This window comes from Phoxinus phoxinus, assembly GCF_949152265.1.
Source record: "Phoxinus phoxinus genome assembly, chromosome: 25".
In the NCBI taxonomy this organism is placed as follows: domain Eukaryota; kingdom Metazoa; phylum Chordata; class Actinopteri; order Cypriniformes; family Leuciscidae; genus Phoxinus; species Phoxinus phoxinus.
The window spans coordinates 16121590-16146384 of record NC_136900.1 but is presented as its reverse complement, the minus strand read 5'-3'; the positions used below and the strand labels follow the sequence as shown (position 1 = coordinate 16146384).

General features: G+C 41.7%; 1 protein-coding gene across 8 annotated transcripts; it reads right to left on the bottom strand.

Moving 5' to 3' along the window:
* Nucleotides 1-138: 138 nt before the first annotated feature.
* On the bottom strand, nucleotides 139-21242 carry cnot1 (CCR4-NOT transcription complex, subunit 1). 8 transcript variants are annotated; one of them, XM_079603365.1, is made up of 49 exons: nucleotides 21105-21242; nucleotides 16028-16330; nucleotides 15372-15479; nucleotides 15165-15263; nucleotides 14984-15052; nucleotides 14845-14899; nucleotides 14541-14744; nucleotides 14246-14414; nucleotides 13886-14012; nucleotides 13666-13779; nucleotides 13042-13212; nucleotides 12813-12940; nucleotides 12474-12714; nucleotides 12269-12388; nucleotides 12026-12148; nucleotides 11036-11187; nucleotides 10791-10941; nucleotides 10489-10690; nucleotides 10239-10361; nucleotides 9714-9838; nucleotides 9314-9600; nucleotides 9125-9203; nucleotides 8740-8991; nucleotides 8518-8658; nucleotides 8242-8421; nucleotides 8022-8138; nucleotides 7798-7908; nucleotides 7617-7694; nucleotides 7352-7529; nucleotides 7125-7273; nucleotides 6737-7033; nucleotides 6490-6630; nucleotides 6293-6397; nucleotides 6083-6202; nucleotides 5805-5999; nucleotides 5410-5552; nucleotides 5211-5319; nucleotides 4967-5136; nucleotides 4645-4876; nucleotides 4302-4547; nucleotides 3668-3831; nucleotides 3294-3411; nucleotides 2928-3029; nucleotides 2664-2837; nucleotides 2350-2544; nucleotides 2029-2209; nucleotides 1813-1945; nucleotides 1100-1234; nucleotides 139-1014 (listed from the first exon to the last, which is right to left on the bottom strand). In XM_079603365.1, exons 2-49 carry the CDS (start codon nucleotides 16127-16129, stop codon nucleotides 936-938), a joined length of 7194 nt encoding a protein of 2397 aa, XP_079459491.1. In that variant the 5' UTR covers nucleotides 16130-16330; nucleotides 21105-21242; the 3' UTR covers nucleotides 139-935. The 8 variants fall into 8 exon arrangements, with proteins under 8 accessions (XP_079459491.1, XP_079459495.1, XP_079459492.1 ...); XM_079603369.1 differs by having other exon boundaries at nucleotides 2395-2544; XM_079603366.1 differs by having other exon boundaries at nucleotides 7125-7267.
* Nucleotides 21243-24795: the final 3553 nt, after the last annotated feature.

Sequence of the window (24795 nt, the reverse complement as noted above, 5' to 3'; positions counted from 1 at the left end):
AAACAACATTATATACTGCATTACATTAATTAAATGTAAAAAAAAAAAAAGTTATCACAAATGAGTGTGAACAGAAACAAAAGAATGACAACTTGTTTCAACAAACCCAATGCAATCAAAATGACAGGCAAACAAAGATGCAGTTCAAGTGTTTAATGCAGTAACTACAGAATGCATACATACAGGAAATAAGTAGCGGAACTAAAGGCAACTACAAATTACTACAAAATACAACACGCGGACCAATACATTTACAAAACATTCGAAATCCTTACAAAATGAGCTGTATTGGTCCTTTTTTGTTCTGCAAGTTGAATCTTTGTACAAACCACAAAGATCCAATTTACCAACAAATTTCTGAATATTTCCACAATTGTACAAGTGCCAGGGAGAACCTCCAACCCAAGATTTGTTTCCTCACAGGTGCAAAACTAGTGACCCCCCCACCCTGCAGTCCAGGACATCGGTCCGATCCCATCAGCTCACCACACTGATAGCTCTCCCCTTAAAAACCAAACCTCAAAAAATAAAAAGAAATTATACAAGACAGCTTCCTTAGCCACTACCAAGCTTCCAAACAAAAGTCCATCCGTCTTGAAGGCAAAAAAATAATTTATGGAGAGTTTGGGGGAGCCAAACAGCAAGGAGTGAAATGTGCTCAAGCGTGTGCCTCACCTTTGACAAAGAAATACTCAAAATCTGCTCTTAAATGTCCCTTTTTAATATTTACATTGAACATTCTTAATTGTTGAGGGAGGAAAAAAAGAACCAAAAAAGAAACTCCTCCGGTCAGATGCCGCCCGGTGGAAGGAGAGCGGTAATCCAGTGCCGGCTGTGTGTCGATCAGATGTGCAGGGTGTTGGAGGGGCAAATGAAGGGTTGGGGAGAGGACGAGCTCTCTCTCTCTCTCTGGGCACAGGAGCAGTTCCTGCAGCCTAGCTGGCACCGGTTCCTTCCATCACCTGCTGGGCCTGCTTCTGCCCCATGCAGCACTGAGCTACCGACTGGAACAACCTGCAGAGAGAGAGAGGGGAAACGTTGCAGATCTTCTGTTGTAAAAATGCAGAAAGAATGGATTGTGTCATGTTGGCCACCTTACTTCTCGATCTCTGGGGCGCAGTGCACAAAATCATGGCTCCAGAACTTAAAGGCAGGGTTCTTGATCAGCTCTATGAAGGTGATGAGCAGACCCCATGGGTGCGGCCTGTTCACAATCAACCTCTCCAGCAGGACCCTGCACGACAAGCACTTCAGTTAACTTCATTTATTAGATTTTGTCATAAGAATTCTTGGTAACACTTTACACAAATGGTTCCATTTGTTAACAGTTCATGAACAAAAAAAAAAGATTCTGAAGTTATTTACTAATACATTATTAAAACCCAAAGTTGTATCTAAACAGTTAATGAAACTAAAATAACATGAGCGAATCGGTGGGCGGGGCTAAAGAGTCAGTGATGTTATTTTCTTTTGCTGAGGTGTCTTTCATTGCACTATTATGTAATAATGTGACTAAATGAAACGAGTCATTTCCTGAGCTTTGGACTCAAAGCTGTTTTTGTACTAAGAAAGTTGAGTTCTGAAACTTACAAGATAATTGGTCAAAACTTGAAGGAAAATGTATTTTAGCAATTCATGACCCCTTTGATGATTATAACAAAATGTATCTAAAGCAGCCTGTTATGTGTTGGCTGGGGAGAGATTGAAAACGTAAAATGTATTGTCTCCATACAAATAATTGCATTCGTTCTTACAAATATTTTTTTTTAAACTATTATAATTTGTTAAAAAATAAATCATTAAATGTCATACCTGGTGATCTGCTCTTGAATGGCTTCAGCATTGGCCTCGGCAAACAGATACAGCATGGTACAACTGAAGTAGTGTGTATGGCTGTTTGGATAACGCAGCTGATTGGCTATCGCATTCAGGAATAGATAGCGCCCTGGGAGGAGGAAAATAAGTCACAATGTAAACTAAAACTAGAGAGAGGGGGGAACAAAAAAACAAAACTTTTTTGCATCTTACCTTCAGTGTCTAGATCGACTGCGAGGTTCTGGAAGATGTCCATGTGTGCCGAGTGCGTGATGGTGCTCATGGAAGGAGTGCTACCCTTGTTGTGGATGTGGGCAATGGCCTGGGTTCCAACGTACAGCACGAGAGCATTGATCAGCTGGATGTTGTAGCGGTTTCCAGGCTCATTGGACACCTGGAGGTACAGTGCATTTGTATGCAAATATTCATTAAAAATAAACAATTGAGGGTTATGAAAGTCAAGTTTGTGTTTAGACTCAGCGAACTAATGTTTTACTGTCAAGAGCCTAATAACGCCACAAAAGATTAACTTACGAGTCGATTGTGAACGGTTTTGTGATTCAGAGTGGCACCCTCTACCTGCAGGTTGCTGCGCAGCTCAGAAAGGAAGGTGACAGGAGAGCGGGTCTTGAGGTATGAGTCAAGATCCTTCTTAAACTGGGACGGCATCACACCGGTGAAGTTAGTGAGGATGCGGGGAGCGATATTGATTTCACTCAACATATCCACCTGGTGGAAACACACCGATTATTATACACGCCACAATATAACCACAAGTAAACTTTAAGTTACGACTACATACTAAACCGCAAAGCATCACATGTCAAATGTGATGTGCAACTCTCTACCTTCAGATTAGGGGTGAAGGGGTCTGGAAGCCTCATGTTGCGGGGGAAGGCACTCAGGATCAGGTTCCTCAGCTGGATGCAGTTGGGCGGGATGACATCGCAAAAGCCATAATGGTAGTCGCACAGGAATTCTGGGAAGTCGTGTAGCAGGACAAGCAGCACACGAAGTGTTCCCTTGGAGAATACAGAGAAAAACAATGCAAGGTCACAAACTGACCCAGTGAACCACCAGACAGGCTTTTGGAGGAAAGACTGTATTAATACCTTGTAGAGAATTTGCATAGGTTTGTTGAGTTCAACATTCCTTAGGAAGGGTGCAAGATACTTGAACAAATCTATCAGCAGCTGAGCATACATTGGCCAACCCTGCATGAGAGGAAAGAGACGTTTAAGGCACAGAGGGTAGTCAGCGATTGACTGGCATGAATATGTGGAGGGACATCAGAGGTGCCCAATGCTGCCCCTGAAAGGCCACTTTCCTGCAAAGTTTAGCTCCAACACAACCGCCCTGAAGCTCTTGATTAGCCGTTTCAGGTGTGTTTAACTATAGTCGGAGAAACTTTGCAGGACAGTGGTCCTCCTGGAGCAGGATTGAACACCCCTGATGTATATCATACAGGAAATACACACCTTTTGTTGTGGTGTGTGCGCAAGCATCCTGGCAATGAAGATGCGGTGAGAGATGAGCTCCAGCCAAGCATACACAAAACCAGGTGCTTTAGTCGGCCTCAGGATGTGAAAGGTGTTGCTGAAAGAGACAATGGTCCTTTAATACTCAGACTGATCACATTAGCAAAATTTCATTATCTATTGTCACTAGTGTAGAGATGTATAAAGTCTAGCTCACAAAGAAGTTACTTTCAAACCAAGCATGTTGGTAAATGCGACAAATCACATTTACCAAATCTGTGTGGGAAAAATCTTTCACCTATATCAAATTACCAACCTCATGGATTCCTATTGACATTTTAAACCAGATCCCAAGTCTAAAACCGTGTGCTTACCAGAAGGCAGTGAGGGTCTGGAAGTTGATGGTCTCCAGCACATGCTCTGGTGCATTAAGCTCCAGCAGGAGCATAATGAAGATTCGGTGGTATGGAAGCTGTTGGAACTCTGTCTGCCTCACATCGTGATCTTGGATCAACACACCCACCACAATGCCCAGAACCTGCACCAAGACAAGAAATGCAGCATTAAAGTCTGCGTGAACCGGAAGTTGCAAACGACTTTTCTCAAGTGTTGTGACGCATTTCCGAGTGAAACGGAATATTGAACAGAGGGCAGGGTTTTACTTTAGCGCTCCTCCTCTCCATCTCTGCTCATAGCAGAGTAACGGTTTGAGGGGAGTGGTTAAGCGATTAACCAACCCAAGCCGTCAAGCCTATGTCATCAGAAAAAGAACCATTCCAGACCCGGAAGTAACTTTTCAGACTTTGATTAAAGATAACTTCGGCAAACAATTTTTTCCCGTGTATTAACTTGCACGGATTAATTGTTCACCACAAGACTAGTAATATCCGCTAACAAAGTAAATAGGGTCAATTTTGATTTCATGCCGACTTTAAATCAAGACCTCCAAAAAAAAAAAAAAAAAAAAAGTGTTAACATTGAGCCACAAACCACTGTAAGCATTCCAACCTTGTTGAGCAGGTTGATTTTGGTAACAGTGTTGGTGGCCTCTCCGGAGTGTTTGACCAGAAGGGCGATGAGCCGAACAAAAGCATCCAGGTTATGGTAGCACTTGGCCCTGATGATGGCAGGGCTGGTGGTCGGGTGCTGCTGTTCGGCTTGAGCACGGTAACTGATCTCCACGCACATCTCTGTGCACAGCCGGAAGAAGCGAGTGATGAGGTCGTCGGTCTTCAGGATGCCCTGCTGGTGCATCTGTGAAAAAACAATGCAGGTGTGACAAAATGAAGTAATGCAGGCCAATTCTAGCCTTGAATTTTTTTTATTTTGGGTGCTCTTTAACCTGGCTAACCTGGCCAACAAACGCAGAAAAGGCCTTAGTGCTGTCCCTTCCTGCAGCTGCTGAGTGGTACAGATTGACCCATTCTCTCAGCAGGTACTCAGCCTTCTCTCGAAGACCTGGTGGGTCATCATACTCAGAGGCTTGAGAAATCCCAGAGTGCATCATGAAGTTTGGCCCACCGTGGTGACGATCGATCATGGCCTCGTAGTTGGAGCGGACAACATCCATCAGCTGGGGCAAACTATTGGTTACACAGAAGTTGTCCAGATTACTTAAATATTCAGTAAAAAAAAAGAAAAAAGTACATTCACTTCAACCAGTGGCATCTTACCCTTCAGGAGCATTGGCTCTGGAGTGGGCACTGGTCCTCATCAGCGTCTCAATGGTGTGAAAGAGATCTGCTTCAGTGATGTGGCTCCCGCTGCGTTCATCAACCAGAAGTAGCTTCACTAGCTGCATGGCGAACGCCACGGCCATGTAGTTCAGCCCGTTCTCCATGGACTGAAAACACAGAAGAGTAAGACTCTGCTCATTTACATCGGTTTCCTTTGAAGTCCGCAAGACACTATCCTCACCTGAGCCAGGTGTAAGTCGTACTGCTGCATGTTGACCAGGTGGTTTCTGATGAGGAGCTCTACAGCCTCAACGTTGTACTTGTATTCATCTCTGCACTCAATCAGGCATCTGTAGGAGGGCATAGAAGATAGGGTTAGGACCTTTAAGACTCATCTATGCCTGAGACAAACAAGTTTACGTCACAGTTGTGGTACTGGCCTGGTGATTTGTTTGTTGCACCACTGTGGACCGTAGGCACGACCATCCTGTAGGGCTTTCAGCACCAGCAGGTGGCACTCCCTGTAGCTTAGCAACAGATCAGTATCAGCACCACTGGTGGCATCCAGCAGACCCTCCACAGCCTGAGAGCAAGCAAGCAAAAGAGAAGTTAGATTTAAGCTGAGACCATATTGCAGGGGTGTCCAATCCTGCTCCTAGAGGACCACTAGTCCTGCAGAGTTTAGCTTCAAAACATTTGCCTGGAAGTTTCTGGTATCCTGAAGACCTTTCAGATATGCAGAAACTCTGCAGATCAGTGGCCTTACAGGAGCAGGATTGGATAACACTGCCATATAGGCTTATTCCCCTAGTTATACCCCCAGAGTTTATCTAACCTTTTGCAAAAGTCCCAGGGCAGCAATGCCATCACGGGAGTTCCTAGCCATGACAACTGCCTCCAGGAGGCTGCGTATGGCCTGGGTCTGTGGGTTCATGGCCAGCGCAGGTGGAATAGCATGCAAGTGCTGCTCAAGGTCTGAGATGCACTTATCGTAGATGTGAGCCACATCATCAGTGGGCCATGCCTGTTGCTGCAATGTAGAAAAATAACCTCTGTGATTTACTTACCCAATGTGACCATACAAAATCTCTTCAAGAATGACAGGGGCTGTACCTTCATTGGTTGAGCAAGGAAACCAGTGGGCTGAGACAGGTCGTTACTTGGTAGGAAGCCAGGAACGTTTCGGGCGAACTCCTCATAAACAGCCAGCTGTTTAGGATCCACTCCACCAACCTGGAGAGGAGCAGCAAGTTAGAATCTAACACTGTCAGAGAGCAGTACATCAACTCAATGACCTTTGAGAAGTTTGCAAAGAGCTCTCACCTTCAGTCTGATCTGCTCTGGCATACGCTCAGCCTGATAGGTGAGTACCATGGGGTCACAGTAGCGGCGGCCTTCTTGGCGAGCATGCTTCCTCAGCTCAAATTCCTACAAGATAAAGAAATTAATCAGATTACACTAGACGTGACAAGCAACTGTTGCTTGCCTGGTGTAACAAATAGGACAGAGCAGGGACTTACAGTTGCCAGTCTCTTGTCCATCTCAGGTCCAGCTTTCTCCACTGCTGTCTTTTGGATAAAGCAACAAGCAAGCTCACAGTTGTCCTGTGCGATGCGAGCAGCCGCCTCTTCCATCATCTCTCTCTGCTGGGGTGTGGGAGCCTGAAATATATGTTTATCCAGTCAAAATTCTTAAAGCGGCTAGAAGTCTTGATTTTGAGCTAGGGAGGGTGTCAATCTTGAATAAGAGAACAAAGTTATTCCGTACCCTAAGAGCTGCTGCAAAGCTGTTCTTCAAGTTGGTGGCGATGCTCATGAGCAACGGCTCTCTGCAGGTGATCATGGCCATGCCGGCAGTCAAGTTGCGCATCATGTGGTGGGCAGCCACGCGCATGTGAGACTCCTCGGAGTCTAACGCAAAGTCCTTCCGGACTATCTGCTCGCAGGTGGTCATGGCGATCTTGATTGAACGGTCCACCACTGGGTGCACAAGCTCCTGTACGGCACGCTCAATTGCTGGTCTCACGCACTGCTTCAGCTGAGGGTGAGCCTGCAGCAATGGGATCTATAAAAAACAGTGAAGAAAAGGTAGCGTACAATTTAAAAGCATTCAAAAATAAAAAGTTGATAAATTGAATATATAGTGTGAGACTAACGTTAACATTGATGGTGATGTGCGGGGCAAGGCCAGCCAGGGCGTATACATTGATGTCATGGTAGCTGAACTGTGGCGTGGGTGGCCCAGTGGCCGTACAGGTTGTGGTGGTGGCCGGAGTCGAGGGAGCAACTGTAAATGAAACTGAGTCTACTTATGGTTAAACCGGGAAATATAAAATTATAGAAAAAGTATGCAACTTTAAATGGGCTTGTTTTAGTGTTATACCTGTTGTAACTATAGGCAGCATTTCTTCAGGAGGCTTGGTCTCTTTCTTTGGTGCAGAGAGCTGCTCCTCCAAAGTCTTCAGCTTCTCTTTGTCTCTCAGCAGGTTTCCTGGCTTCAGATCACTGATGTCCAGAGACAGATTCTTGCAGAGCACCTCGATCTCAAACTTGAGGTTAAGCTGTAACAAACGAATTGTGGGACTGTGAAATCTACACCACTAGGCGCTTATGCACCATATCCTTAGCGTCAATGAGAAGTGACTGACCTTTAAGTCATGTTCTTGGTGGAGCTCAGCCAGTACATTCATGATGCCCATGGTCCAAGGGTTCTGCGGTCTGAAGATCTACAAAACAGTACACAAATTAAGGTTATTATGTCCAGGTATTTGCAAAACTGGCCCACACAACACCTGACAGCAAGATTGGGAGAGAAAATTGCATGGTTACCACACTCCGCAGACTTGATTCCAAGACTTTGGCCACAAAGGGAACAACATACAGTAACTCCTGCTGGCCTTTCACATAAGCCTCCAGCAAGAGAGACTTTAGCTCCAGATCCTATAGAAGAGAGCAAAACAATAATGCAGTCACACTGCAGGTATAAACTAATTTGATTCATTTTTTAAACATCTATAAATGTTTCAATCACAGGTGATTGATAATGAACTCACTGTGTATAGGATGGGTTTGTTTTTAGCAAGGGTGATCATTCCAAGCCAGTGACCCAAATTCTTCAGCAGGGATCGATCTGAGAAGTTAGCAGCTGCCTTATCAGAGGTAAGAAGGACCTGAGCAACAAAAAGGGACAATATGAAGTCACCATAACATAGCTATACCTCAGTTGTATGTCATTGAACTTGCTAATTTTTTATTTTTATTTTTTATGTTTACCTTGATGTTTCTGTAAGTCTCATTGAGAACCATCTTTACAAACTCTGGGTTTTTCAGTGTGTCCAGAAAGTTAGAATACAGGCTGTGGAAATTGGGCTCAATGCTGACGCGCTTCATGACCAGGTACTGAGAGACCCAGGGCATGAATTCTTCTTTCACAGTCTCTTTCAGTTCCTCCACCTTCAAAGAAACAGCAAGAGATGGTTTAGGGGTTAAAAGCACAAATGTCTTTATATAAAATGTAGCATGCCAATGAAATAAATTGTAAAAACAAACCTTTTGGGTCATGTTTGATTGGGACAAGTTGTTGAATATGAACGCAATCTTCTCTTGAACGTTCTCTGGGGGCTCAACGATCCTTTCAGTCTGGTCTGTGGCCACCAACAAGGTGTCAATGTTTGTGGTGTTGATTGAAGGCTGGGGAAGAAATTAAAACATCAAATAACAGATGAGTGAATCTTAGTCACTGTTCCGTAAATGTCCTTTTCTTATATTTACCATTGGTCTGTGTTCACTTACTGGCACATCCTTCTTCGGTCCAACAGCTGTAGGTCTCGTGATGGTGGTGGTTTTGGCAGCAGTGGTGGTCGTGGTGGCGGTGGTCACTAAGGTGCTGGCTTGGACAGGCAGGGGGACTTTAGGTGTCTGAGACTGAGCTTGAGCCTGGGCTAGAGCCAGGCTGCCTGGGGTGGTAATGGAGCCCTGCATCTTCACAGGAGGGTCTCTGGATTGCTGGCCATACTCTATATACTACACACAGAAAATGGACAACTTACAAAAGGTTGGAAACTTATTCAGCTGGAAGTTTAACAGACTAGTGCAGAGTGAAAAATTATGGAAAGAAGCTGTAGGCATCTACCAAAATAAAACTGAACTAGGTTACCTCTTGTAAATGGTGTGGGAACTGCAGGAAATGGGCTATTGACGCCAAGTGCTGACAGTACTGGGGATAGTCCTTCAGTCTGAGGAAGAGAGTGGATCAGATTTAAAACAAATGCACAACTCAATATAGCAAGACATTAGATCTTTATTGTATGTTGACTGGAAAAACATGAAAGACTAGTGCCAGTACCTATTTTTAAATCTATCTAGTGCAGCAATCCCAAAGTAATACATCTTTGATCCGAAAGGTTTGCGTAAGGCTTCCAGGACGTATCGTAAGGCCAAGCCCAGCGCCATGTATGTGACCAGGCCCTTCTCAATGATTCCCCCAAAGAGGCATGCGGTGATGTGCAGCTCTTTGTCTGGATATTGAGGGAAGAATCTGTACTCCTCAAACAGATTCCTCAGCATGCAGTTAAAAACTTCCCGTTCCCGCTTGATGTTCGAGTCCTTAAATCTCTGCAGCATTTCCAGCACCTACATTAAAAGAATAACTATGAATGTGAAAGCTACACCTGGGAAATTAGAGTTGAGGTATTAGGAATGAGCAAAAGTGTCATTCCTCTCATTCAGTTCTAATTCAATCTCACCTCATCCACAGACATTGTGGGGTGTGGCGGATGGTTGTAGATGCGCTGGAAATAGCTGTTTGCCTCGTCGTCAATCTCCTTACTAAAGTGCTGGTTTGCCTCGGGCCACACCTGAGAAAGGTCAGCTACAACATAGAAAACCCAGTTACCGCACTTTTTGAATTAAAAAAAAAAGTCACATGTTAAAAGATCTACAAAAGAGCAAATTCAGAGAAAAAAAAACAGAAGTTCCTGGCAAACAGCTTGTTTTCCTTCATAGGTCTAATGGAAGAAAACGGATGATATTTTCACACGGATCCAAGCTAGTTGCCAAAAACATCTTGCAGTAATGTAGACTGACCTGTATTTCCTCTTAGATTGTAATCATACTTTTTTGGCCCAGGGAGGAAAATTACACAGCTTAAAGACACTTTGAAATGGATGTCAAAAGGACTATGAGAAACTGAGGACCAGTTTTGAGAGGAAATACAGTTTGAGGCACATGGCACTCTCAGCCACACCACCACTTACAGGCCTTCATCTTACTCTGCTGAAATGTGGGAGGGTTTAGCCCCGGTGTGCTCATCTTCCTGGTGCCGAAGGGGTCACTGCTGACGGCAGGCATGCCCAAACCTGAGCCAATCCCAGTCAAGCTTGAGCTCAGAGGACCTTGAGAAGTAGTTCAAGAAATTTGTTGAAATTCTAATTCATTTGTAATTGGTCCAAACTTGAGGCTGAACTACTGTTTATCAGTTTATTTTCAGAGTATATAAAATTCAAAGTATTCTTATGGTACCTTGGAGCTGCGAAGAGAGGGGGTTGATTCCTGGGAAAGCTGTGCTGGGGTTTGGGTTTGGTAGGTTTGAGAAGGCTTTGGCTGGGGACTGGGGGTTACTGAAGGCAGAGCCCTGCAGGCTGGGGAATCCTTGCATGCTCGGAGTATGAGAGGTGGACGAGACACCTAGATTCAAAGAGCCCATCGCAGAGAGAGGGTCCATCTGGAATACAACAGAACAGATTTGAGTACAACACCATCAAAATGCAGTTCAGGGAATCTTGACACTTAGAGCAATCTTTAGTAAGTAAGGTCACAGTTACTTGAACAGGTGAGATAGCATCTAAGCTGCTGGTGCTGGGAGCTCGTCCCTTTGGCAGGACTCCTGGCGGCGGCTGCCGGGCCTTGTTCATCACATTGCTACAGTTGGCCACCATGGTCAAGATTGTCTCTGACAGCTCTTGAGTAACACTCCTGCTCAAAGAAGCCAGACACAAAACTAAGTTTTTTACTGCAACCAAAACATTTTCTTGAAATGCTTAGAAACATGTAAAGGCTCTATACGGACCCTGCACAAGACTGCAGACATGCAAGCATTGTAGCCAGTGTTTCAGGAGGAAGTTGAGCACTCTTCGGCTGGTCTTTCTCTGGGGTCAAACCACCCATGATAGAGGGACATCGTCTCTTCAGGAACGTGACACACGCCTGGATGAACGGCTCCTAATGGATGAAGACAACACGTCAGTCTTTAGTGACTTCAAATACATTGCCAGTCAAAAGTTTTGGGGTCCAAAGTTTTTAGTTTTTGGAAAGAAATCAATTGTTTAGAAAAAAAGATTCCAGTAAGGATGTATTAAACTGATTAAAAGTGATAGTAAAGACATTCATAAGGTCACAACAGATTTGATTACTAAATTTCGATAATAAAAAATTAAGCAGCATGACTGTTTTCACCAGTGATAAAAAAAAATATTTCTTGAAAACAAAACCAGCATATCAGAATGATTTCTAAAAGAGCATGAGACACTAAAGACTGAAGTAATAGCTGCTGAAAATTCAGCTTTGCTACCACAGGAATACATTTTAAATAATACATTAAATATTATATTAATTATATAAAATATTACTATAATAGCAAAGTTATTTTAAATGGCAAAAATCTCAATTACTGCTTTTGCTGTATTTTTGATCAAATAAATGCAGCCATGGTCAGTGTAAATAAATAAATCCAGTAACATTAGTTTAGGGTGCAAATCTCACAATTAACTTGCTACTTATTAGCATGCATATTACTAGGACATTGGCTGTTTAAAAGTAATTATAAAGCCCATATTAATGCCTTATTCAGCATGACCATATTCTACATCCCTCATTCCTACCCAATACCTAAACTTAACATACCTTACTAACTATTATTAAGCAGCAGTAATTAGGAGTTTATTGAGGCAAAAATAGTTAATAGTTAGTTAACAGTAAGAATTGAACAAACTAAAGTTTGACCAGAAATACTTAGACCCTAAACTTTTGAACAGTAGTGTAAATTTGAATGTTTACTTACCCCATGCTCTCGTATTTTGTCAGTGAGCCATTTGTCGAGTTTGAGGTATTCACGGCGAGAGGCAAGTGCAGCAAGGTCAATTACAAAGGCAAATGGAGTACCATTCAGCAGCATCGATAGAGACTGCAATGTACAGAAACATAAGAATTTAAAAAAATGTTTCAGAACCACTTTTGCATAAGAACCGTTTCTCAGTCCTCAAACCTATTATCTACGTTGTGCAGGAGTTGAGGAGATTGGTACCTTCAAGTCCTGAGCCACATCCAGGATGCGAGATAGCTTGGCCTGGTCGTATTGCTCTCCTCTCATGTACCACTCGGCCATAGAGTGCATGATCAGCTGGCGGATTGAGGGGGACTGGCCCTGGAAACATAAACCAGGCACATTAGTACACAGTGACACAATAATGAAACTTTGTGCCGTTCAAACAGATGTCAAATCCACCCACCTGTCCATGCCAGGCATAGTGCAAGATGATGGCGGAGTTGGGGTGGTTGCCCAGGAAGATGGGCATGAGGGTGGAGATGAGCTCATGACGCAGGGTGTGCCAGGAGGTGCTGATCTGTAGCAGCGCCAGCACCAGCATGTCCGGACAGTGCTTGATGGGAAAGCTAAAGAGCTGCTTCACCTGCTCATAATGCCCAACTTCAGATAGGCGCAAGAGGCTCTCCACAAGGTCCAAGCTCTTCCTGTTGATCAAAGTGAAAGGAGAAGATATTAATCATAGAGATGGACCAAACAGTCACTCTTTGGAAAGACTAGATTGTTTAAATGGCTCAACACTAACCATGTAGCTATCTCTCTGTTATCATCCTCAGGTGGGGCCTTCAGGATGTCAATAGCAACCGTATGACAGGGGTAGTCAGCAAAGCAGAACACTTCAGGACTCATCAGGGAGTGCTGAATGAACGATAACTGGAGAACAGGACAGCAGGGATTCAATATGCTACTTAATTTCCTTTGCAAAGTTCTGGATGACTAATTTAATATGATTTGACATCAATTAAAAACTTTACCTGTCCTTCTGCATGCTTCCATGGTCTGTAGATGAGATCCACTGGGAACACCTCCATTCCCAGACCCCTCTGGACCCCATATACCACTATCTGAAGGCCCTTACTGTCCCGGATTAGAAAGCCTGGGTGATCAAGCTCATAGGTCACCTCTTTGAAATTCAGATTGGGGTTCTGAGGAGAACAAGCATAGTCAAATACAGCTAACAATATGGCGAAATTTAGCTGCATAATAACTAACATTTGACCTGGTAAAGCATTTAAAATGAGAGCTGCATGATTAATTAAAATCATATGGCTTAGTGCGATGATCCAATCGCAAAAGACTGATTTAATTAAATGTATGCACTGCAATATATATTGCATATAGGCACTCTGCTCAGATTTTTTTGTCGCTTAGAACATGCATTTAGGACAAGAACAAGCGCTGGTTTTCCACAAATATCATATTGATATATAATCCATTTTTTAGCCAAATATGTTGCCCTACAAACAAGCACAGCAAACATGGGAGCTTTTTTTAATGGTAATATTTTAACTTGCAATCACAATTTTCATCAGGGATAAAAACAATTGGATTTTCCCCCCAGACTGTGCAGCTGCAGTCCTAAATGGAAAAAACCTTACCACTTCTTTGACCACATCAATCAGAACTTCAACATTCCAGGTGTGGGCCTGAGAGCCATCACTCTTGTCCTTCCCATCACTCCAGATCCCTCCGCCCACTGGATTGGAAATGGACTACAGATACACAAACCAGTTACTCAAACCTGCTCACACTCCCTAATCAAGCTTTGTTACAATATAATTCCAGCAGAACCAAAAAACACACCCAAACAGAACCCACCTGTAGGCCAATGCCGTCTGACAGCCCGGAGTGAGTGCGGGCCATCATGCCCAGCACTCTGGCCACCTGACTGGCTGTGACCTCTCGCACCCCATACTGCAGGATTATGTTCCTGCACTCTTCAAGACTGTGGAAACATCAATCAATACATGGGAATCCCTTTAAATGTCAACACATTTTGGGTGTTTTTACAATTAAAAATACTATCCATTTACATTTTCCCCAATGGAGCGTACAACTTTTTCTAAACACTAACCACATTTATGCCACATGCCAAAATCCTTAAAAAAAACAAATGCACAGGTTTGGAATAACATGGGAATGTGCAAATGACTAAAATGTTCAGGTGTTTGTTAATACCTTGCACAAAAGCCATAGCCAACTTCTTGCATGAAGTCAGCAAGGGAACTCTCCATCATGGTCTTGTTTAAGTCTCCAGAGTCTGGCAGGATCCTGTCCATGAGAATGTCCCGTTTGTCAGGGTACAGCAGTGGTGCAAGCACCACAGGACAGCGCTCCTGCGGGAAATCTGGGACACAAACAAAAACACAACACTAAATGACTCTAGAGCACAGCATGAAAACGGATTTCAATCTGGAGAAATAGCAAAATATAACATGTAAGAAGCCATCTCGTAGTAGATTTTTCCACTAACCTCTGCACAGTGTTTTGAGGAACGCGTCAATCTGCTCTTGTCCGACTCCGCTCGTGCCCTTTTGCCCGAACAGAAGATGGGAGAGGAGCAGATGCAGAACCTCTATGGCAATGTCCTGGAAGCCACCTTCCTGATTCCCTCCGAGGTCCGCGTCCACGTACGAGCGGAGAAGGTCAGGAAGCTTCTGCTTCACAAACTGAGCAGCTGTGAAAGAAAGCAACCAGGGTTTGTTGCGCCGAACACTTTCGCATCTAATGCCCCAGAAACGAAACTGAAACAAATAATTCAGGAAGTGAACACTTACCAAACCCTCGAAGGTCTGCGTTGCTGGAGTTCAGCAGAGCAAGGCCAAAAATCACCTGGTGAAAGAGACAGATTTAGTACTCACATTAATTTGATGAAAACTACCATTTTTGAAATATACTGGAAAGCTTTTTGCTTACCTCTTGAACCTTGCTTAGCTTGAGAACTTTACTCAGCTGAGTAAATAAATGAGGTGACGGTTTCAAACTCTACAAACAAGCAGACATGCAACCAATGAACAAAAAGTATTATAAACAAGCACTTAATCACAAGACTGGCATTAAATATAAAAGGTTAAATTTGAAAGGTAGATGAACAAACCTTTTGATAGTGCAGGGGATTGTCAATGGCGTAGCAAAGCGTTGAAATAAAATTTGGTTTCGTAATAAGAGAGACACACTCCTGGATCAGAAATTGTGTCTGAAGCAAATAAGAGATGGGATATAACATTAAACAAATATTGAAACTAATATGCTTTTATTTTTGATAAACAGTCTCAATTTTCAAAGCAGAAGCTACATATATTACCTGGTGGAAATCTTTGCCACTGCTTTTACCATCGCCACTGAAATCCACATGGGAAAAGAGACAGCGTAATAAATGCCGGTCTGCCTCAGGGCCGTGACGATTCACAATCTGGGAAAAAGTGATGCATCAAGTTGTGAGTACCTTTAGTTCACTGATGGAACTAACAATGTTGACTTAATATTCCAGGTTAAAAACTGATAACTACAGCCATGTTCAGACTGCAAGCAAAAACCCAATTTTTTGCATCACTCTTGACACGACACACAACAATAACATCAAAACTGGTGACGGCAACGCCGGTATTCATACGATATTTAAATAGTATGTCCAAAGATTTTGCCATTTTCCTGTGCGACGGAGGAGCTCTTCACTGCAACTCGATAGGGCGCTTATTTGGAGAGCGAGATGATGCACCTACATTTTTCCTGCATCCTTTTTGAAAGCCTCATCACATACATGGGTACGCCTACATCTTTACCAAAGCAACCATGCAGATAGGTTGGTTTTGTTTGGACACACAAATCTTATTTGATGACTTGCAATTAATAGAGCGGATAGTCCGCCTGTAGATCTGGTTTGAGGGAAAAAATCCGATTTGCCTGCAGTCTGAACATAGCATAAGTGTATTTATGACACCAAAACACTAATGCACTCACATGTTGTATTTCTTGCTGGCTGGCTCTGTAGTTTTTCTTAGTTAAATTGTCCACCAGGTAGCTGATTTGAGACAAAGCCAGCGAGAGCGAGTCAAGATTCATTGCTGGTTGGGGCGGAAGCAGGCGGCCGAGCCCGGCGCAAAATCACCATTATTCCCCTTTAGTCACTTCAGTGATAGGTTACTTCTGTCGGTCCCCCCCCCCCCCAAAAAGTGTGAAAAGTGTCTGGTTTCCAACAAGCAGAGTCTCTGGGTGGATGCTGATTCCAAGTAATGTCCTTCAGTGCACTTCTTAGTGTAACATCTGGACAAACAATGAGACAAAAAGTAATTAGAAAGGGCAGATTAAAATGCACGCACAGCAGATCTTCAGGTGCTGTTTAAAACATTCAACAATACGTCCATAACACATTAAAGAGACCATTCACCCAAAAACAAATTGTCATTTACTTGTTCCAAACCTGTATGACTGTATGAAAGCAAAAGATGATATTTTGAGAAAAGTCTTGTTTTTGGTCCATATCTTATGAAAGTCAACATTCATCGAAATATCTTATTTTGGGACCGGACTTAATCATTTCTGTGGAACTCAAATGACGTACTACACATACAATGCATCACGCGGTCTAATGCAGCAGTCGGCGAACCTTAACGAACGCAGAGAGATCAGTCCGCTAGCACAGGATAAACTCTCACGCTTTAATAGTATTTATAGCAGCACCTAACTTCATAAAACAGGCTGAGACTTTGAGGAATGATTACCTCAAAATGTACATGTGTATGCAAGTTCGAGGGCTTTTATTTAAATTTAATACCGGAACATACACCTCTTAAGCTATTATCCCTTTGCGTGCCAATGTTGGCAAGCTTTTTTGCATTTTTATATACGGATACATCGGTCTTAACACCTAATTAGCTAGGAGAGCGCAGTGAGTGCTTTGATGTTGCCGACCCCTTGTCTAATGTATTAGTCTTAAGGTTATTTTGTCATCCGACATCAGAGTCTGATTGTCCCTCCACTATACAAGGAAAGCTGCAACAGTTGACTGCATGAAGTAGCCAACATTCCATGCTAAATATCCCCCCCTGGTTAAAGGGATAGTTCACCCAAAAAAGAAAATTCTTTCATTAATTACTCATGTGGAGTTCCCCTCATGTGGAGTACTCACCCTCATGTGGTTCCAAACCTGTAAGACGTTCGTTCACCTTCCGAACACAAATGAAGATCTTTTTGATGAAATCTGAGAGCTTTCTGTCCCTCCATAGACAGCTACACAAATGGCACTTTGACGCTTCAAAATGTTCATAAAGAGATCATAAAACTAATCCATTTGAATTAACGGTTTAGTCTAAAATATTCCGAAGAGACTCACATTAAATGATGAACAGATTGAATTTAGGCTTTTATTCACAAATATTCATCTACTCACAACAGTTGTGGTAAACGGAAGCTCAAGCATGTTCGCTTGAAGCGTGAGAACCAATGAGGTTCACTCTCGTGTGTTAAACAGCACGTTTGAGCTTCTCCAAGAGGTTTGTTCACATGCGTCAAGCAGGTTTGGTCTGTTTATGTTAGCTTATCAATGTTTGTGTGAATAAAAGACTACATTCAATCTGTTAATCACAAAGCGAGGGTGTCTTAAGAAAATTTGGACTAAACCGCTCAATTCATATGGATAAGTTTTACGATCTCTTTAATCATTTTTTGAAGCTTTGATATGACAGTTGCGAGGGACTGCATTCTGTCCCTATGGAGGGACAAAAATCTCTCAGATTTCATTAAAGTGTGTATGTCAGGTTAAATTTTTAATTTTTGATTGACACAAAATAGTTCGGGGAAATACACGTTTGACAAGTTGATGTATTGTTTTGTATGTTTTTCGATACCTAAAGGCAGAATATAAGATGAAAAAGTTCGTTATTTTCAGTCCTCACTTAAAACTGCCCATCCCCCCAAACGAATCGTTTGACGTCATAACAGGGAGACGTCTCCCCAGCTCGCTGAGCTGTGTTGATAATTGTACGAGTGATAGAGCGAGAGAATTAGTGATTAGGACATTTATTTAGTTATTTAAGTTAGGTAGTTAGTATACGCAGGCGTATTTTCACGATGGTGAATTACTGCGTTTGTGCTGTGTGCAAAAACACCGTTAAAACCGGTCACAGAGTCCACTGTGTTCCGTGCCTGGGTCAACTTTGTTCGGACCAAACGCGCTGACTTCAGAGCTGCCTCGGTATCCAAGACTTCAGTCATTTGCAGCGCCCATTTCACTGAGAAGGACTACGCGGTTGGAGATCTCATGAGTTATAAAATGGGATTTAAAACCGAGACTGGTAGCTGATGCGGTGCCTACGGTGCTACTGAAGCAGTCGATCGCGCCCGCGCCCCTCTCTCTCTCTCTCTCTCTCTCTCTCTCTCTCTCTCTCTCTCTCTCTCACACACACACACACACACACACACCAACATATTCCAGCATTGCAATCTTGACACCGCAGGCTGTTCATTATAGCCACGGAGCTTCAGAGCTAAGGCGGAGCTACAGATTAGGTGTCCCTAAATAACCCGCGTATAACAGTAAGCCAACGTTAGTTCCGCATGAATTAATTTGCACGCGAGTTTTATTTATTTTCATACCGTGTATTCTCCGTGTATATTCAAGCACCGAACCGTGACGCCCGTACCGTTTCGGTTCAATACGAATACATGTACCGTTCCACCGCTAAGTTATGCCTATACTACCAGACACCTGACCAACTCTCCACTGGTTCTTCTTCACACCAGATATTTATGTTTCTTCGATATGAATTATTTACATTTCTGTTTGGCTCCTCATCTGTCTCTCGCCTGGGAGGCTCAAAATTGTATGGCTGTGGGCCATCGTATAGGTTTGAGGGGGATTTTGGATCTCCTCAGACTCAAAACTCTCCATACTTCAATAGAACTTTGTTGGCGCGACTCCCTTGTATGACGTCACAGCTCAGCCCTTGTTTTAAAAATATGATCTTGACAGAAATGGCTATAAATCTTATTGCAGGGCAGTTACAGTAATAATTTTAATGCTAATTACATTTTCACTCAGACATCTAACCCTTATTTAATATATCTAAAAAAAAAATTTAACCTGACATACACACTTTAAACAGATCTTCATTTGTGTTCCAAAGATGAATGAAAGTCCTACGGGTTTGGAACATCATGAGAGGGAGTAATTAATGACACAATTGTCATTTATGGGTGAACTAACCCTTTAATTAAGAGCATCATCGATGTATTACAAGATCATTTTTAGGTTTGAACTATCTATATTACACAATGGTATAGAATAGTCCATAAGCATACAAATTAGGATGCCTCTATACAGGTGTGAGGGTGAGCAAATAACAGAATTTTCATTTTTGAGGGAACTATCCCTTTTAAAACGTTCAACGTACTAAGATTCTAAGACCCAATTAATTTAAACCTTACAGTGTAACAGTAAATTGAACCACTTTAAATTTCAAAAGGTTTCAGAACTCCAGTTCCAAATTTTCAGTCACTTTGTTTTATTTTTAACGCGCGGAGAGAAACTGAACGGTACAGCTGCAAAACCGGAAGTCATACACACTCAGACGCACAGGCCTCGACTAAAGTTGAAGGGTCGCACAAACAGAGTAAATAAACCTTTAGAATGTTCGGTTCCTGCTTCATTAAAGCTGCCAATGGCTTGCAAGTACATTTATGAGAAAATAGATGTATGAAGTGTGACGTTTTGAAACCTAAAACAAACAGGGCTTATTTCCACAACAACATGTTTTCTAAACTCATTTAGCTTCTAAAGAACCTTCTTAAAATATTGAGTTTAAACTATCGAAATAAAATACAGAAAAAACGAACGATTCTTAAGGGCAGTTATTAAGCAATACATTATAGGTTTAGTTACAAACGCTAATCACGTAAAACAACACAGATGACTGTCGAAAAAGTTCATTAATTTAAATGGAAATTAACCTGTATTACAAAAAAGTAACTTGAGTCACTCACGAAACAACTCCCAACAACAATTTGACTTCAAACGATCAAACACTCCCAGCTTGGCTGTGGACAACACCGTTAGCATTCCTAGTGCTAACTCATCTTTCATCCAAGTTGTTTCTTATTTATCAATATACGTTACATAATTATGACACGAAACGCCTCTTTGGATAGAGTTTTATCCACTTCTCAATTGTATTATCCCGAAATTAACTCCCGATAGCTTTTTAACTGCCAGTTCTGTCAGATTCAACAGCAGTCGTGCTAATCAAGAGCTAGCTAACAGCTAGGCTAAGCTAACAGCCTAAACCCTCATTGTTTCGAACGGTGACGAGCACTAGCCTGTTCCCGACATGCTCATCGAGATCACTTAGCTGACAGGACAAGCCTGCTTGTTTGTTATCGGCATTAATGTTAGAAATGTACAACAGACAAGAGTTATGATTGCCAGTACAAGTAAAACACTGGCAAATACTTCCATGTAATACAGTTCTAACATGAATATTGCTAAAATATGGCAACCAAATATCTTACTCATGTATAAAGTCGTATTAAATGCACTGATAGTTGCGTAAAAACAATTTGGTATAGATGTAAGTGCATGTAAATCAGTGCAAGTGATAAGCAGTCATACAGTTTACATACAGCTAACGTACACTGCTGTCGTCCGGGCCTCACTCAACATTTGTATGGTTGGAGAAACGGAGCAAGGCAACAAACTCGGTGTTTAAAATCACTACAGTGACCATGTAGTTAGCTATAGCGCGCACCACAAGAGCCTTACTTATATTCATAATGTTTTCAAAAATGCATATTAATGGTCACATCCACCAAACTACTAACGACCGTTAACTGTGATCGTACCAGTGCGCGCAGAGCCGGTTGGGATTTTAAGACTTAAAAAAAAAAAGATTTTAAGGCCGTTAAAACCACCAGCAAGGTAAGCTAACATGCTAACGAGCTAACGTTAAATTAGCCGAGCAGACAACATATGATAAGCAATTCACATATTCAGCTATTTGTAAGATTTTAACGAAACCCCGATCGCAGCGAGAGGACGCGTTACCTCGATCCTGGAAAAATTACGAGCGGATGATCATTTTCGTCGTATTTCTTCGTTCTGATCTTGACTGATAAAAGGTCGCTTTCTCCCTCGGTTCGATTTGGGTTTTTCAAAATAAAATGGCGACTGTCACGGCACGCGCGCGCACCTAGTGCGGTGCTTATTGAGCTCGCGCACGACGCACGAGCTCGCGACTACGCAACATATTAAATGACGCGCACTGACCCTCGCCGCCCCCCGCGCACAAATTGTGCAAAGTGGAGGCTTCGCGCAGATGCAAACGCACACTTGTTGCTGTGTGAATGGATTGCCAATTACGATTAGATTGGATCTCTGTTGTTTTTTGTGTGTGCAAGATTGTGGTTTAATTTTTTTTTCTAAATAACTTCTGAATATCTCTGAAAACACCTTTTTAATGAAACATCCGTTTATGAATGTTCATAAAAAATATGCAAAAATTTAAGAAATAATGTAAACCATTACAGTGAAAACATTGTATTTCAACAATACCTTCTAAAATTAAAATGGAGTTAATAAATTGTGGAGCAAACTGTGATTTCCAGTCCTGGAAATTAGTTTTAAAAGGCCAGAATTGCTTTGCATACAACAATTTTGCATACAAAAAAAAAAGTGTTTTAAAAAAAAGGTAAGAAAAACTTTTCAAGTGAAACTACACACACATACAGTAGAGATCAAAATTAGAGAACAATTAGAAACACTCTTGATTATTTTCAGAAATATTGTTAATATTGAAATTTGAAGGAATATTAGCTGTAGTAGGTATTTGAATGACCCCTTGCTTTGAATGACCCGAGCACATCTGCGGCTACAGGACATCACTAAATTCTCACACTGCTCTGGTGATCTTGGTCCACTCTTCTTCCAGTCTCTTCCACAGTTCGGTAAGCGGGTTTCTTAGCCATAACTTTGTTGCCAAGGATTTTCCATAGATTTTCAATAAGGTTTAGATCAGGACTCTGGGCTGGCCATTCCATTATTTCAATGTTCTCAGCTTCAAGGAACTGCTTTACCCGTTTTGCAGTGTGACGGGGGGCATTGTCTTGCATGAAAATTGCGGGTTGATTGGGAGATGCTTGCAGGGAAGGAACCGCATGTTGCTGAAGGAGGTTCTGATAAACATTTGCATTCACCCTGTCATACTGTATAATAGGCCCAACTCCTGCTGCAGAAAACATCTCCCAAACCATGGCACTTCCTCCTCCACCTTTTACTGACTTCTTTACGCACTTTGGGTTCAATCTTTCCCCAGTTTGACGCCGAACATAATGTTCCCATCGGACCCAAATGGCCTTCATCTGGACAACCTGGTGTCGTAGGGTTTCAGTCACCTTAGAGCGGCTTGCCATATTGCAAAGTCAGTTGAAATTGGAAAGTTTGTTGCCAGTTAAATATAGGGTTTGCCAGATAATGAAGGAAATTAGCACCAGGTTCCACATTATCAATAAGGTATCTGCATGAATGAGTTCTCTAATTTTGACCAGAGCTATTTTTTAATGGTCTTGTTTACTTCAAAATATATGCTAAAAAAACACTGCCCTTCTGCTCCTGTTAGGATAACTTTAAATAGGACTAAGCAGTGACCTTGAACTTGGGAAATTGTACAGTATTGCTCTTTAATTTTGATCTCTACTATAAACCCTAACGCTCAAAATAATGAATTGGTTTGAGTAGGACAAACTTAAATTAAACTGATTAGTTCAGTCAAATACATTTTTATGAATACTTAGCACTTTGTTTTTCTTTCAAGTTCACAGAACTGGTATATTTTAAGTAAACTGAACTGTTTCGTTATTTTGAGTTTTATGAAATAATTTTTTAATTTAGACAAACTTAAGTTTAACTGAAACGGCTGGGATGTCTATTTCCCAGCATGCTTTGCCAATGGTACTTGAAAGGGAGAGTAAATGCTAAAATTAAGTGTAATATGTTTTTTTGTGCAAGATTAATGTTAAGTGGGAGATTAGTGATTATGTTTTGTTATGCTAAGTTAGAAGAATTTCTGTTAATGTTGGATTTAGGATAGTTACCATCACATGGTGACAAGTGGTGCATGCGCTTGATTTGAGAGCAAATGATACCTTTATATTGATTGCCTTAAATGTTTTGTGTTTTGCCAACTTATTAAGGTTTACAGAACACACATAGGCCTTCATAATATGTAGTGTATGCAATATATGTGTGTATGTATGCATGTGTGTATATGGTGTGATTTGTAAATGTAACAAACAAAAACTTACAAAAGAAAACTTTACAGTTCTAATCAGTTCTCAAGGTCTATTTTAAGGACCCAAACAATGTAATCAATATCGGTTTTGATAATCTCATGCAGCTGGTTAGCAATGTGAGCGTGAATCAACGTTAACAAAACACCCAGAAACATCATATTCATTCGTAAAACTTTTAATATGTACAGGCCACATTGTAAATCTGAAAATCTCAATTCAAAGAGACTTAGCTGTGGATTACAGTGTCACAAAATATTAAACAAAATTATACAACCATATAAAATTTTTCAAACAGTTGAATGCATTGAAAATGAGAGAAGACACACCATAAACAAACAAGTAATTGATTGCAAGACCAATGGAAAACACAACCGAGAATGCCAAATAAATACTGTACAAGTACTGCATGGTACAAACCCTGCCTGCAGGCCAGCAAGTTATCAAGCACATTTAGATAATCATCGTGTTGAAGAAAACAGCAACAATAATAAAGAAAACTCAAACAGTGTAGTGTAACATAGCTAATGCAGGACATGGTTAGTGCAGTGCGCCATTTTTTGATAGACACAGAAGCTCCTCCAATCCCCCAAACTGCACTTTGGCCCAAATCCTGGTCAGACAAATAGCACCATAACAAACTAAGATCTTATCGAGGGGAAAAACAACAGGTGCTACATTAATGGCATTGTGGCTTTATCTTCGAATTGGATCGAAACACAATGCTTGAGTGTCGTAGTCCACAATAAAGCATCATAAAAACCTTGGAAGATGATATACAGTAGCAATACTGTGCTGGTTGTAATCACCTGTTCAATTCAGTCCACCTTTGGGTTGACTGAAGCCCTTAGAATAATTAGTCAAACACAGTCCATACGTGAGCCCTGAGCCGCTGTAACTCAGCAAGCCAATGAAATCCATCAGAAAAGTTCCTGGAAGCTTATGGAATGGGTGTTATTGCCTGAAGAGCTTTGCAGATTATGTTGAAGTTGCTGTAAATGTTTTAAACAAAATGGGAATACAAAAGGAGATTTTCTTTCATGGGGATACTTAGAGAAATGTTCATATAAGATCAGATAAAACAGCTCTTTTTGCTGTCGGGACACCACAATTGAAAGCAAGACCTGACTTTTATAATGACATTATTTGGCATTCATCAAAGGGAATCCAAAACCTTGAGTGTGAACAATTACCTGAGGTCTTTCACACAGAACCAGAGTAAACTACCTCCAAATCACACACGCATCTTACAAAACGCCAGGCTGTCGCCATTTTCCGATAGACGTTGTTGGTACAATTGCAAAAAAAAAAATCTCTCTGTTAAGACTTATTTTACAAAAATAAATACTCTTTTAGTTTCTTTTGTAAAAAGACGTGTAGCCAAATACATTTCAACGTAAAAAAGGTAAACATTCTCCCACGCTCCATGGCCGTCTTAAACGTCTCGTTTT

Excerpts from the sequence above, each read along its gene's own strand:
- cnot1 (XM_079603365.1), bottom strand. The coding sequence starts at position 16,129 with ATGAATCTTGACTCGCTCTCGCTGGCTTTGTCTCAAATCAGCTACCTG. Across the intron at positions 6,631-6,736 it reads GCTTTGCAGCAGCTCTTAGG|GCTCCCACACCCCAGCAGAG; the intron begins GTACGGAATAAC and ends CATATATTTCAG. Across the intron at positions 3,412-3,667 it reads CAGACCCTCACTGCCTTCTG|CAACACCTTTCACATCCTGA; the intron begins GTAAGCACACGG and ends TGTCTCTTTCAG.